Source organism: Protopterus annectens, chromosome 11.part0 (genome assembly GCF_019279795.1).
Source record: "Protopterus annectens isolate FY-2018-M chromosome 11.part0, PAN1.0, whole genome shotgun sequence".
Classification (NCBI taxonomy): domain Eukaryota; kingdom Metazoa; phylum Chordata; order Ceratodontiformes; family Protopteridae; genus Protopterus; species Protopterus annectens.
Window position 1 is genome coordinate 280,032,732 of NC_056745.1, and position 16,385 is coordinate 280,049,116.

The window sequence follows — 16,385 nt, forward strand, 5'->3', positions numbered from 1 at the left end:
ATAGACTACTAGTTTCTGGCTGAAACTTCACCAATCCTTGCTGTTAGCTCTACCTAACGAGATCTGGGCATCTGACGCCTAGCATTGTGGGATAAGGGGAGGCCTCGAGCCGGTAAATAGCTCTTGAGCTTTAGTAAAAGGCCGAGTCGGAGCCGAGGTTCGGCTCCGAACCCATCCAGCAAGAAATAAGGGGAGATGAAGACAACTAACATGGAACGTTATGGTAGGTACATAACTTCTTATTATGGAAGACCATATTTTTAATAGGTATTACTTCTGCTCGGAGGATTTCTGAGTTACAGGCCTTGACCATTAAACCCCCTTATCTGATTTTCCATAATGACAGAGTCTCACTCAGAACAAATTCATCATTTTTACCCAAAGTTTGTTCAGAAGCAAATCTCAACCAATCTACTGAATTGCCTGTTTTTTTCCCCTAAATATATGAATAAGATGGACCACACGCTGCACAAATTTGATGTTTATAGGCAACTCCGATTCTATCTGGACAGGACCAAACAATTCAGAAAAACAGAACAGCTCCTTGTCTCCTTTTCAGACTCAAAAAAGCCACTTTATCAAAATGGTTATCAGATTGTATTTCCTTCACTTACAGTTCAGTGAATACTTCATTACAACAGAAGATAAAGGCCCACTCTACTAGAGCTGTATCTCCCTCATCAGCCTTCACTGCTAAATTACCATTAGATACTGTTTGTGCAGCAGCTACTTGGACAAGGCCTCATACCTTCATCACTCATTACAAAGCAGACAAGGCCTCCAGGGATAGGGCTTCCTTTGGTTCCACTGTCCTGAAGAACATTCTCGCATGAGCCACCCGAGAAAGATGGTGCTTGGGACACTACCCGTCAGTAAGAATGACGGGCGAGATAGAACAACTTCACATAAAGAAGTTACGTACTCACTGTAACGTTCTATGTGAGTTGTTCATCTGACCTTCATTCTTACGTTTCACCCTCCAACTCCCATCCAGACTTCTTGAGGTCCGAGATTTCATTTATATCCTGGTGTATTGTCTCTTATCCATTTCTTAGAGTGATATGTTAGTAGTGATAGGTAGCCAGTTGGCAGTAAACAAGATCTGAGGGAAACTCAAGGTGCATCATGGGATAGGGAGGTGGCCTCGAGCTGGTTAAAGACCTTGAGTTTTTGCAGTTGCCTGAGTTGGAGCCAAGGATCAGCTTCGAACTCATCTGTAAGAATGAAGACGAGATAAACAACTCACATGGAAAGTTATGGTGAATACATAACTTCTTTTTCTCTCACCTCTGGGATAGTCTTCCCAGAAAGATTTCCAGACTGTTTCCTTTTTGGAACATCCCAAGTATTCCTATAGCTCCCCAGAGCACCCCACTGAAGAGGTCCCTCGTAAGCATCAGTATAAAAGGAGGCACTTGGGATTCCCCATTGGAATCCATCACGGAGGACACTGATATCGATGAAAGGGAACCATCCCCCAGGTCACCATCTGAGGGTTTACTTTGGAGACATCATGGAAATTCTATTACACAAAAGGTGGTTGGTCTAACCAAAACCCTACCCAGAGGAATCTGCATTTCTGTAAGCTTTTGTGACAGGTCCATCTACTTCTTGGGTGTCCAGTCCTGTGGATTCCCTTATTGACCTTGTTTCCCGCAGGGTGTGGAAGGAACCAGACACTGTAGAACCCAATCCTAAATGCCCCGACAAAATCCTAAGCGCCCCTCCCAACAGACCCCATTGGACTAAGGTTGTCCCAGTCGATGCAGTGGTGGTTGCAGCAGCCACCAAAGAGGAGCTGGCACATCAAAGCTCCAATGTCCATCCCCCTAACAGGGAGTCTAGGGCTTTGGACAGATTTGGTAAGCGGGTGTATGCTTCAATGACTTTCACATTGTGAGCGCCAAATTATTTGGCACATGTAACCAGACTACAGAGGAACGTAGTCCAGGAACTCTATAGTTCTGCTCCAGGGTCCAGCTCTGATGAGGAACAAAAGACCCTTTCCTCCAGAATGGCCACCCTACAGTTCATATCCAACACTTCCATGAGGCTAATTTCTGATGCTGCAGAAGGTACCTTAAGGGCGGCCGGGTCAGGCATTGCTATCAGATTCCATGCCTGGATGTAGCTGTGTGATTTCTTGGAACCTTTCAAGGCATCCTGCACTAATGCCCCATTCAATGGATCATCATTGTGTGGTCTGACTGTCAGAGATACACACTCCCAAAATGAAAAGGATGGAAAGACCTTGTCTGCCATCGGAATCCGCTTTGCTACCCCACAGTGGCCCTTTCCCAGGAACCAGCATGGAGGTAATAAGCTGTGATTTCGAAAATCTCAAGGTCCTTTTCAGGATTCACAGGGAGATTTTTCCTCCAGAGGCAGAGTTGGAAATGGTGTCAATGGCAGACGCCGCCCTCGGGGCAGAGGGGGTCCGGTGAACCATGGGTCTTTAGATACTTCTTCTGACAGGTCAAGTCAGCGATTCTGAAGGATTGCCTGACTGCTGTTTTCTGGAGGCAGTTGGGGAATGTTTATCTTTGCACCAAACAGCCTGGGAAGCCATCATGAATGATCGTTGGGTGTTAAATATCATATCCAGAGGTTATTCCATACCCTTGTTCCAAAACCCCTCCCCAGCCAGGAACCTCCCCAATGTTCCTCTCAATCAGAGGGAGGCTGCAGCCTTAGAGATTTCAAAGCTGCAAACAAAAAGAGTAATCTAAAGTGTCCCCCAAGACCAGCTTGGATCAGGCATCTACTCCAGATTCTTTTTAGTGCCCAAAAAGACAGGGTACCTCAGACCCATTTTGGATCTCACCAGCCTCAACAAATCAGTAGCTAAATCAAAGTGCTGAATGGTCATAATTCAGTCCATTCTGCCCTTGCTGCAGAATGACAACTGAATGTGTTCTGTAGACCTCCAGGACGTGCTATCACATCAAGATGAACAGGTGCTCCGGAAGGTTTTTCCACTTTCAGCTGGGAGACAATCATTACCAGTTCAGAGTACTCCCCTTTGGTCTCATCACAGCCCCCAGGGTGATTACCAAATGCATGTCAGTATTGACAGCTCACTTGAGACTGCAAGGATTCCATATGTTTCCCTACCTGGATGATTGACTCCTCACTACTCCCACCAGGCATCGACTCATGCAAGCCTGGGACTATCACTTTCAGATAGCCTCAACCTCAGGCATCTCCATCAACCTGAAGAAGTAGCAACTTCCACCAGTCCATCTAATGGACTTTATCGGAGCCCGTCTGGACACAACTCATTGCTTAGCTATCCTTTTCTCCAGACAGGATCTCCACCTTAAGACTCCATATTCAAAAGGTCTTGGATATTCCTACTCCCCCGGCAGGTCTTCTCTTCAAGGCTCTGGTTTCCATGGCTGCCACCATCACTCTTGTTCCAGTAGCTTCATAAGAGAGTACTTCAATGGACTCTGGTGTTCTGATGGTCTTTACTGTGTTAACCAGTAAGTCACCCAATCAGGTTATCTCGAGTATGCAGGGAGTCCCTTCTCTAGTGGCGCCAATAAGATGTTTTCCAGCATGGTCAACCCTTCTTGCCCCCCCAGGGGCCACAGTGACCACTGACGATTCCCAGTTCAGGTGTGGGTGGGGGCATTATCTTGTTCAAACGGTCTAAGGCACGTGGTCCCATCTTGAGACCAATTTGCATATAAATGTCCTGGAGATGAGAGAGGTGCTTCTGGTGTTGCAAGCCCTTCATTCTCTTCCTGCTGGGACCATTGCACTTCAAAGAGACAACATGTCAGTTGTTTGGTATATCAACAAACAAGAAGTAACCAAGTCTTACCTGTTGTGTCAAGAAGCCACGAGGTTGTGGCAGTGGGCGATCTCTTCCTACCACTTTCTAGTGGCAACACACATTCTGGGAGGTCAAGCATCCTGGCAGATAAGCTCAGCAGAACCATTCTGATGCCTCACTAGTGGTCTCTCAATACTTCAGTGGCAAGCACGATATTCCAGAAATGGGGTCAACCTTTCTGTGATCTCTCCACCTGTTCTTCCAATATAAAATGCAGTGAGTTCTTCGCCCTGATACCTCCTCAGGGACAGTCACCAAGAGATGCTCTAGTCCATGCTTGGCCCTCTGGTCTGCTTCATGCTTATCCCACTCTTCCTCTCATCAGCAGGTTTCAATAGAAAGCTCAGAGGTTGAAGTGGAAAGTAATCCTCATTGCTCCCTTTTGGCCTCGGCAAGTTTGGTTTCCCCTCCTTTTGGTCTCATCTGGTTTGTTCGCTGTGGACTGTGGATCCTGTTCCAGATCTTCTGTTCCATCCATCAGGACAGACCCACCCAGATCTCCTGAGCCTGAACATGAGTTCCAGTGATGGCTAGAACTCCTGAGCTTTCATCCCCAGTGAAAAAGATCTTGATTGCAGCATGTAAATCTTTTATCAGGAAAATATATAATAACAGATGGAAAAGGTTTTCAATTTGAGCCCATCAACACCATTCAGACCCCTTTGCAGTGCCTATTCCTGCCATCCTGGACTTCTTAGCCTCTGTTTTCCATAATGGAGCTAGTTTCTTTGCTGTGAAAGTTCAGATGACAGCCATTTCCAACTTTCACACTGGGGAAAACTCATCTTCTTGTGCCTCTTTTAAGTTGTGCAAGACTTTTCTGAAGGGTACTTTTTTGCTTCACCTGCCAGTTAAAAATCCCACTCCTCCTTGGGATCTCACCATGGCTTTGCAAGCTTTGGTTGCACCTCTCTTTGAGCCTTTTGCGAAAGTTGAAGTACATATCTTTGAAAAGTGCCTTCTTAGTGGCCATTTCCTCAGCTAAGAGGGTATCTGAACTTCATGCCTTATCATCCAAGCCACCATAATTGATCTTGTACAAATACAGAGTTACTCTGCTTACTAATTCTTCTTTCTTATCCAGGGTTGCTTCTAAAGCTAACATAAATCAGGTCATCAGTCTTCCAATTTTTTCCCCAACTTTCAAAACAAGGGAGAATATAAACTCCTTATGCTGGATATACATGGCTATTATGTTTTTATTTAGACAGAACAAAAGATTTCAGAAAGTCTGATCCGCTATTCGTATCCTTTTCAAAGACTAAATTGGATAAACCAGTCTCCAGGGTCACACTGGCCAACTGGATCACCAACTGTATGTTTCTTGTGTATTCTTGCTAAGGACTTTCTTTACCTTTTCAAATTAAGGCCCATTCTGCTAGGTCTCTGTGCAACATCCTTCGCCTTTTGGTCTAAAGTTCCCATTGATGATATCTGTGCAGCTGCCACTTGGGCAAACTCTCACACTTTTATATCTCATTACAAATTAGACCTTATTTCCAGAAACAAGGTATCATTTGGTTCCACATTAATCCAGAATATCCTGCATGAGGGCATCCCAAGATGACTGTAGCTGAGGATTCTGTCCCACAGGTTGAAGAGTGAAGGAAGTCAAAAACTTCAGATAAAGAAGTTGTGTACTCACCATAACATTCCATCTGAGTTTTTGACTTCATTCATCTTCAACCTTTCTTCCCTCCATCCCCCTTCCAGATGAATTAGGACCTGGCTGATATGCTAACAGTACTCATTTTTTACCTGTTTGAGCTCCTGAAGTGTTTTTCTAGTTTATTTTTGTGTATATTGAAAATAGTTATGTTGGAGACATTGCATGTGTTACAGCAGCAAACTCGATCTGAGAGGATGAGGGGAGAGCAGGGCATTATGGGTAGGAGAGGAGCTCAAATTTTAGATCCTAGAGCTTTAGTATATGGCCAAGTTGGATCCAATTTTTGGAACTGCATCCACTGGTTGAAGATGAATGAAGTCAACAACTCAGCTGGAACATTATTGTGAGTACATAAGTTCTTCTTTACATGTATAACAAGGTGAGACTTGTATAATAAATATCAGAGAGACCAATGGTTATCAGGAAAAAGGAAATTGCTTAGACCAAGCATCTCTCCTTCAGATTTAAAAAGGTCTGCTGTTGTACTGAGTGCCTCATGTAGCAATTGTTTATATGTGCTGGTCATTCATTGGCAGCTCAAGTTCTGTTTGTCCAAAGTCATGGATTCCTAGAAGGACCCTCAGTTACTTTTTTCCTTTGTTACATTTCCATTCTTGTGGTTTAATCATCTTAGCATGTCTGACCTCATAATTTTATTATGCATTATTACACTAGTAAATACTCAAGATATACTTTGCATGTTTAAAAAGGCACGTAATATACAGACTTTAAAGCCATGCTAAGTTTTTTGAAAGTCGTGTGACAGTGAAAATTTGTTGCATTTTATTTTTCTTATCTGTGTTAGAATATGTTTCGTCAGCAGCAGAAACTTTTCCAGCAGGCAAGAATAGTTCAAGGACAGAGGTTGAAAACGATTAAACAGTTGTATGAACAGTTTTTAAAGGTACAGTATAGTTAAAGACATCAGAATAATATCATATGTATGCATGTTTCAAATACAGCAAAAATGTTTAAGTGTAACATGTTGCCATTGGAGAGATAACTATTCCAAGAGCACTTAACCTGTTTTATATGGTCATAGATCTTACAATATAGGCATTAATGATGGCGAGTCTGAATGCCTCAGAGCTTAATAACATTAGAGCATGGGGGCTACTAATGTAGTTTTCAAAGCTGCAAACCACAGGTAATAGAAATTTGTAGGCTCATTTTTATTATTTCCTTAAGCCTCTGCTCTTGCTGGAACTACAGTATCTCACTTGCCTGTCTGGTGATGTTACTGAATGACTTAAGGAATATTAGTATTGCTATGTTTATTTTTAGCACAACAGCAGCAAAAACCCTATATGGCAGGCTATGGGACTGCCAGAATGTTGCAGTTTTGGCATTCGTCATTTCTACCTTATAGTATTACTGGATACCAAATGGCAGTGCTCAGATTGAATGGTAAAGCTGTTCCTCAAAATCTGAATCTCAGCCTTGTAACACAATCCATTACCAGATGACAGTGCACAGGGTGGAAAGTAAAGTCCTTTAGGTCTTCACTGGTGAAAAAAGTCACTGTAGCTGGGCTTGTAGAGGACAAATGAAGAATCTGCAGGATTCAATTTTCAAAGAAGGTATGCAGAATTCAAGATGATGAGGAATATTTATTTTACTGACTAAAAAGAGGTGAGTGCTGAATGCATGGATGCCTGTAATTATTTGAGTAACAGTTAACAAAACGTGGAGGCTGCTGTTTTGAAAAATAACCTTTTGTTAGAATCTGAACTTCCTTTTAATTTTTTTATTTGGATTTAAAACAGTAATTGAACAAATCAATTATAAAACAAACAAAACTATATACCTAGGTCCACAGCTGATTAATTAAAGTTATGCATCAATAAAAATTTATATTTTTCAAGCAAGTCTTTAAGTTTAACCCAAGATTTATACGAAAGTCAACACTAGATGGGGTAACTTTACTTTTCCAATTTTTAGTAATTACTTTTCTGGCTATAGTAAGAATAGACCAAAGAAGAGGCACTAGTGTTTTTGGAATTATCTCAGGAATCGAAGCATTAAATAAAATTAAAGATCTGATGTCATTTCCATTTCTTCCTCAACCTGTGGGACCTGTGGATTTGGGTCTGACCCTCAAATCTGACTCAGCCCCTTTCCATAGCTGTAGGATCCAATTCTTGAGATCCTCCTTTACCCATAATGTCTCATTCCCCTAGATTTTTGTCCTTCTACTTAGCCTTCCCTAACCTAATGTATAAAAAAAAAAAAAAAAAAACTTTCTTATAGATTTCTTCGAAATTGTAGCTAATCCCTTTTCCTAGCTCATTGGTTCTTGCACTTTGTTCCCTTTTCCCTTTCTTGGGGAACATGTATGATAAACCTATTGGGTTTAAAAAATGCACTTCCTGTGGTCACAAGATCACTCAATCTGATGCCCACAGGGAGTGCGTTTACTGCTTAGGCCCTAAGCATTTAGAGTCTCCTTGCTGTGTTTGCACAGGCTTTAATCAGCGTGCCATTAGTGACATGAGAAATAAGTTGATTCTCAAAGGCCGTCTGCCTCACCTCTAAGCACTTCTACTTCAGGGTCTCAAACTCCCAAGAAATCTCAACACTCCTGGGAACACCATAAATGTTCCCCAGATAAGGCCTCTCCACTAACGTTGGCTGAACCTCCAAAAAAGGTTCAGAAGAGCTCGGATCTGAAGATGTCAGATCCTACACTGGCTGTGACTCCTCCCACAATCATTACTGTCAGGGCCTCCTAGTCCCTCTGACTCTTGGATCCTCTGGGCTCCTGCAGTTACCAAAAAGGACTTCCAGACCTTCCTCCACCTGTCTATCCATTAAGTCTTCTCAAAGTCTTTTGGAAGCAGAGGTTGATAGAATGATGAGAAAATTTCTCAGGACACAAATCCAGATGGGGATTTTGCCAGCTCTGTTCCTCTCTGGATCTGTGAGCTATCAGTCTGCCATTATTTCAGTTGCTCCTTCTCTTATCTGACCACCTGTTTTGGAGCCCTCAGATCCAAAGGCCCCAAGAGTGAAGACGTCATATCCAACAGTGCCTATTACTTCAACTCCGAACATTTCCCTGATGCGTTTGGCTTCGGCTGAGTCTGAGCATAATGGCTGTTGGAGCCAAAGCCTAGACATCAGATCTGGCTTTCGACAGCTCGGTGCCAACTCCCTCCTCAGAGAGGGAGATCTTTCGGCCTTGTGGGTTGTCTGCTCCGAGAGATTCAGCTCCGGAGAAACTGCCTTAAGCCTCTGCTTGTCTTTCTGCCTTCAAGGTGGTGAAAGGGTTGCCTCTGTACCTAGAAGAGCCCCGACTCTCACGTCCTCAGATCCGAGTCCCACCCTGCTTTAGATCCTGTGCCTGAGTCCTCTCTCCAGGACAGCCAGCTTAGAAGTGTTCACAATCAGTTTCAGTTTCAGAGCTCCACATGTCTTCCAATACCTCCCTGGAACACCCCACTGAGGAGGTCACTTGTAAGAGTCAGTGCAAAAGGAGGCACTTGGATTCCCTCCAGGAACCCATCACCGATGACACCGACTTCGATAAGGGGGGAGGGTCCCCAAGATCTCCGCATGAAAATGTCTCTTTTGAAGACATTCTTGAAATCCTTCAACATAAAAGTGGAAGGTCTGCCCAAAATCTTACCCAAGAGGAATTGGTGTTTTTGGAAGCCTTCTGCTCTGGCCAGTCTACATCTTGGGTGTCCCCCATGTGGACAGCCTTATTGACCTGGTCTCCCACATGGCGTGGAAGGAACAGGACCCTGTGGAACCTATTCCTAAACATCCTGACAAGATCCCCCAGAGCTCCAAATGACAGATAGCACTATACAAAAGGTATCCCTATAGATGTCATGGCTGTTGTGGCAGCCACAAAGGAGGAGATAGCAGACCAAAGTTCCACTATCCATCCTCCTAACAGGGAGTCTAAGGCTTTGGACAGGTTTGGGAAGCATGTCTGTGAGTCAGCAACCTTTGCATTGCAATCACTGAACTATTGGCACACTTCACCAGACTACAGAGGGACTTAATTAAGGAACTTTCTAGCTCAGAGTTCATGTCTGTAGAGGAACAGAGGACCCTTTACTCCAGAATGGTCACCCTACAGTCTATCTCTAATTCATCCATGAGGCTAATCTGGCATGCCTCAGAGGGTACCTCATTGTAGAACCTTCCAAGGTGTCCTTCATCAATGCTCCTTTTAATGGATCATCATTGTCTGGCCCCACTGTTAAACAGACTCTCTCTCCCATAGTGAGAAAGACGGAAAGACCTTGTCTGCAATCGGAATCCATTTTTCTACCCCACAAAGACTTTTCTCCAGGAACCAGCTTGGTGATAAAAAAATGCGTGTCAGAAAGTCTCATGGTCCTTTGCAGAAATCACAGGGAGATTTTTCTCCCAGAGGCAGAGGGGGGAACAACTATAATGGTAGATGCCACCAACGAGGCAGAGGGGGACTGCACAATCAAGGACCATGAGATTCATTCTTGGATAGATCTTTCCTGCGGTCCTGAGAGGTTGCCTGACTGTCCCTCTCTGGATGCAGTCGGGGGGGTGTTATTCCTTGCACCTAGATGCCTAGTTAGCCATCACGGATGATCTTTGAGTGCAAAGGATCACACCCAGAGGATATTCCATTCACTTTTTCCAAATACCAAAACCAAGGAAAAATCTCCCACATGTTCCATCCAATCAGAGGGAGTTACAAAGCTGCTAGAAGAAAGAGTCATCCAGGAGGCTATCCAGACCATCTCAGATCCAGAATTCACTCAAGGTACTTTTTAGTGGCAAAGAAGACAGGGGACCTGAGGCCAATCTTGGACCTAACATTCCTAAACAAATTAGTAGACAGGTCGAGGTTCTGGATGGTCAAGATTCAGTCCATTCTACCACTATTATGAAAGGATGACTGGATGTGCTCAATCGACCTTCAGGATGCATACTATCATATCAAAATGAACACGTGCTCCAGAAGGTTTTGCCACTTCTGACTAGGGATCAGCCATTGTCAGTTCTGAGTACTCCCATTTGCTCTCACCACAGGCCCCACGGTGTTCGCTAAATGCATGGTGGTAGTAGCAGCTCACTTGAGACTGCATGAATTCAGCTTGTTTCCTTATCAAGACAACTGTCTGCTAACCACATCAATCAGGCATCTACTGTTACAAGCCAGGGACTTTCTACTACATCTAGCCCCTACTTTGGGTATCATAATCAACGTGCAGAAATGTCAGCTACAACCCGTACAGTTGATAGACTTCATAGGAGCATGTCTGGACACGGCTAATTGTCTAGCATACCTACCTCCAGACAGGATTTCCACTTTAAGATCACATATCAGACACATTATGGCCATTGCAAAACCCCCAGAAAATCTACTCCTCAGAACATTAGGTTCAATGGCTGCCACGATAACCTTGATTCCAACAGCATACTTACATGTAAGAATCCTTCAATGGACTCTGGCAGTCCAGTGGTCTTTGCACTTCTATCCGCTTATTGCTGTTGTTGTTGTAGTATGCCTAGGATGACATGATCGACAGACCACGATGCTTTGCCACACAGGTAAAAAACGCACTCTCCAAAGCTAAGAATACAGCATCCATGGGACCAGATAACATCCCGGGCTGTGTACTACATGAACTACAAAATGAAATGGCACCTCACCTAAGTATCATGTTTAATCATACCCTCACCTCAGGTTTCATGCCCACTGAGTGGCGCACAGCTACAGTTATCCCACTCCAGAAGGGAGGATCCACCTTAGATCCCGGGAACTACCCCCATCAGTCTGACGAGCCTGATCTGCAAGGCCATGGAACGTATTATCATGGAACTTATAAACAAAGATATTGGCAACCTTCAAACACTGGACCCCACCTAGTTTGGGTTCGTGAAGGGCCGATCTTGTCTCCTGAACCTGATTGACTTCTACAAATCAGTCTCCAGAGCCTTGGACGAGGGTAAGACAGTCCACACAGCCTATCTGGACCACACCAAGGCCTTTGACACCATCCCCCACTCTGGAATCATAGATAAACTTACTAAGCTGCGCATTAATCACTATGTCACTTGATGGGTTGCCAACTGGCTTACTGACAGAACCCACACTGTAAAAGTAGCTGACTCCAAATCCAGCTCCAGACAAGTGGCAAGTGGAGTACCTCAGGGTTCAGTCCTGGGACCGCTCTTGTTTGGCATCTACTTCTCTGAAGTACAGGCCAACACTAAGGGACTCTGGCTAACAAAGTTCGCAGATGACTGTAAACTGGGAGCTATAATTGATTCCCCAAATGATGTGGGTACTCTACAAAAGGGCCTTACAGAAACAGATGCTTGGTGCCAGAGCCATAGGCTTAAGCTCAATGCCAAGAAATGTATAGTTATCCCCTTTGGGAAAAAACATGTACCCATGAATTACCACATAGGTGGCAGAGCACTAAACACTAAAGTGTGATAAGAGATTTAGGGACACAGATGGACAGTGGTCTCACCTTCAGTAACCACATTGCCACAACAGTCAGGAAATCCTTCTGTGTGGCACACCTCATCACTAAGGGCTTTTCATGCAGACAAAAAGGAGGTCATTGTCCCACTGTACTCATCTCTCATTAGACCCAATATAGAATACAATGCCCATTTGGTATGTACCTCTCAAGACATCTGCAACAACTGGAAAGGCCGCAAAAATACCTCACTGAAAGAATCACAGGCCTAAAGCAGATGCCCTATGCTGACCACCTTAAAAACTCCAACTATACTCTGTCGCACATCGTCTACTCCGAGGCAATCTCTGCTTAACATACAAGGCCATATCAAACCCAGAGCTGTTGGACATGCTACACTTAAAGAAATCCCAATCCCTCAGAGCCACACACTCCAGGGATCTAAAGCTTGTCATCACAATAAACAAAACATGCTGGAGGGATAGGTTCCTGACCCAGAGACTCCCTAGACTCTGGAACAGACTGCCCATACATGTCAAGCAGAGCGCCTCTTTGGCCCTCTTCAAAAGGAACCTTAATGATTGGATAGGAGAAAGGAAATTCACCCCGGGGATCACGTCAGTTGCCCTGCTAGACAGGGGTCCAGGGAAGTATATAGTGTGGGAAGAAATAGCCCGGGAATTGTTATGGCTAGGCTTGTATAGGCCCTGTGGCCGATAGCCTAGTACCAACCTATGAACCTATTCTCTCCTCTTTCTCAGGATGTCCAAAAAAGGCCCTGCTGGATTTAAAAAGTGTGAAAAGTGTGGGCACAAATTGTCCTTTTCTGATGCCCATAATCTGTGTGTACTGCTTGGGTCTGAAACACAACAAGAATGCAACATCTGTTGTGGGTTTAATCCCCAAGCCCTGGCTGACAGAAAAAATAAATTGAGTTTGAAAGGCTTGCTGCCAAATTCCTTCTCCGAGGCCATTACTGGGACTCAATCTCCCCAAAACAAAAAGAGACCCTGCTAAAAGGTCTAAACCTCCTGAATTTTCAGCCTCTCCCTCCTCAGAACCTAAAAAGAAAAAGCAAAGATCGGCTCCGAAATTAGATAACAGTCTGACCTTCATTGGATCCGATCAAACCAGTATGGGATTCCACTTCCTTGAATCCAAACCTTTAATGAGGACAACTTATTCTCCTCATGTGGATCCAGTCCTGTCCAGAGTGCCTTCTCCCTTTCTAGTAGGGAGCTCCAAACCTCCATCCCTAGCATCTTAACATTCCTCAAGAAGTCCCACTGAAGTAGATGTTGTGAAAATGATGAGGAAGTTCCTCATGATGCAAATTCAGATTGGAGTTCTTACGACTCCCACCCCTACAGATCAGGAAGTCCGATCCTCTACTACTCCACCCATAATAGCTCCTTCTCTAATCCAGCCTGTTGCTTTACAGTCCTTGGACCCAAGCTGTGATGCCCCTGCAGTGGCCCAGTAATCAATGAGCCTCAGTCCTCACCACTGGCAACAATGAGGGAAGTACACGATGGGAGGATGACAAGTACATACACAGTAAAGTACAATTTCCCGTAAGAGCACACAGAGATCACAGTCAGTCTGGGGCTGGTTTCTCCCTCTTTCTCCAGATCCCCAGTAAGACTCCCCACTGGCACATCTATAGGGTTAAGATCTCAGCCGAGTGGCCAAGCTAAGACCAGCACCCTCTCTGTCCAGCTAGTGCTTTGTGACCTTGCCCAAGTAGCTGACACACACACACACTTTGAGATTTGATTTCTATACAAACACACACACCTGGGAAAGGCTGGCACAGGTTTACTAGCTATGCCTGCTTCTGCCCAGACTATAAGGTAGTTCCATAAGGTAGTTCCAGCTGCCACCAGCCACCCTTATTTATCAGCTACTATAAAGCCCTTACAAAGGGTGTCCGAGCCTACTGTGTAATGTTACTGTTAATCCAAATGGTAATCTGACCAAGCAATGTTATTGGAGTGACCAGTACAGTGTCACGAAATACATATGCAAGTACTGTAAGAGCTTAAATATGTCTCATAAATATCAGCCACAAAGACAGGTTTAAATATATTTAATAATAAAAGAACAAGACAATACTCAAACAACACAGTTACTTCAGAGTTCAGAATCACAGGAAATATATTAAAACAACACTGTAGAACAGTCTCAAATAAATACAGAAAACATCTAAACTAATCTTTACTATATTCCTATCTATATCTAAAAGATACTATGCTCTAAGCCTTACTTACAGACAACATACAGGCAGAAGTGCTGACTGGATGTTTCTAGGTCCAAGACAAGATACAAAATGCCCAGTCTCTCTCTTTGAGAGAGTTCTTAAATTAATAATAAACATTACTGTTGGGTTAGCTTTGATGACATCACTCTTTGTTGCCAGACTTCAGTTCCCAGGCCAGACAGATACTAACAGAATTTTAACATCTCTGTGTGGGAAGTACATATCTCTCAGACGTTTGCAGATCATGGAAATCTTAAAACAATAAATCACCTTTACATTTGAAACCTAGTAATTATTTCTGTTTTAAGACAATACAAAAACTTCTAGCTCTAGACATTGGGTCTGCTTGCTGTACTGAAACTGAGAGATAACACAATCATAACACACTTTAATTTCAACTTATTTTCTTGAAGTTTTGCATGTTAACTCTATATGGTCCTGCTTCTACTATTAAAACATACATTTACACAGGTATATTGTTTATTTTTATTAGCCTTTTGGGCTGATTTCTATCCCTTTCAACTTTCTGGCTTAAAAACGCTTGTGTTTGCATATTTTTCACATTGTGCAGCACTGCAAGGCTACAGTTAAACTATTCCAGGTGCCAGAAAGTCTGCTGTTCAAATTTTCCCTTAAAACTAGCTGGTTTCTCAGTAGTAGCACTAAAATGTGAACTCCTGTGACTAGCACTTGCTCTAGAACCTGCTGGAAAGCACTAGGAAGCCTGAAACAGATACAAGCACTCAGCTCTCCTTGTCAATAAGGAGAAATTAATCATAGGCACTAAACAGCCTATAATTGCAAAGTACCTTGCAAAGGTAAGGGAAAACAGCTCTTAAACTTTACATAAAAGCACCTAAACAGGCATGTCCAAGGGTCAGCTGCCAGTGATTTCTCCTGTTCACCTGGTGAATCTAGGCATACTGGGGCAATGCGGCAACTGCCTCGTACACAGACAATCCTCTCCTCCTACCACCCAACACTACAACCTGCGAGAGATGCACTTACATAGCCAAATTGGAAGCAAAGCTCTCTCCGGCCAAGATTGTGCCATACAGTCAAGAGGAGAAGTTTAACACCTGCATCACACCTCAAGCAACTCATAGCCCTCCAAAACCCACACCATCAACACCCACACATAGCAACACTAAACCCACATATGTGGAGGCCCTTAACATTAACCTGCCCAAGCAACAAGGACCTCCGAAGCCGAAACGCAAACAAACACCAGTCACAACCAAAGAGACACATAGCTCACAACACCAGTGTGCCACCCAACAGCAGCCCCTAAGGCAAGGCAATGTACCCAACACTTTAGTCATAGGTGACTCTATAGTCAGGCACACTGATGTCCCACTCACCAGACTGAAAAAGGAGAAAATTACAGTCAGCTGCCTGTCGGGTGCCAGGATCCGCCACAACGCATGCACTCAAGTCACTCCACAACAAGTACAAATATGACTCAGTCATTGTCCATGCTGGAGTGAATGACTTGAGACGTACCTCCCTGGACTACATGAAAAGAGATATGGAAGAGCTCTTGGATCATGTGACCCAGGCAGGTATGACCCTAGCCCTGAGTAGCATCCTGCCTTTGCCAAGAATGATACCACAGTATAAGGACAAAATGATTGACTTCAACAATTGGCTAAGCTTCTGGTGTCATTCAAAGGGAATCCAGTATTTGTCTGCCTGGGAAGACATGATCGACAAACCACGATGCTTTGCCAGAGAAGGTCTGCACCTGTCACCCCTGGGATTCAGGTTACTGGCTAAAGCTCTTGCTACCCCATATAGTGCCTTTTTTAGGCAAGGTTCAAAGGATAAAACCGCCACCATAACAAATAGAAGCAGGCAAAATCTGAAGGTAATGCTACTCAATGCTAGAAGTCTAAAACCTCAAAATGCACTCTGGAGTCACTCCTAAAAATGGAGAACATTGATATCTGTGCAGTAACTGAGACCTGGTTCAAGGCCCCAGAGAGCACCCCTGCAATACCAGGCTACAATTCTTACCACACTTTTCGGCCACAAAACCAGGACTGAAACACTAAAGGTGGAGTGTCCATATTCACTAAGGATATTCACACCTCCAGGCTAGTTGCCCAACACAATGCATCTGAAATTCTCCAGGTGCAACTAACACTAGGTAAGACTGCAATCCAAATTGTAGCTTGCTACAGA

At 43.9% G+C, this 16,385-nt stretch overlaps 1 protein-coding gene across 1 annotated transcript in view; it reads left to right on the forward strand.

The window, feature by feature from the left end:
* Positions 1-16,385, forward strand: part of SYCP3 (synaptonemal complex protein 3) — a 1,713,853-nt gene that overhangs the window by 1,438,920 nt on the left and 258,548 nt on the right. Inside the window, exon 8 of the mRNA XM_044087754.1 lies at positions 6,316-6,414. Within this exon, the coding sequence (XP_043943689.1) occupies positions 6,316-6,414 (99 nt within the window). The remainder of the gene's footprint in view (positions 1-6,315; positions 6,415-16,385) is intronic.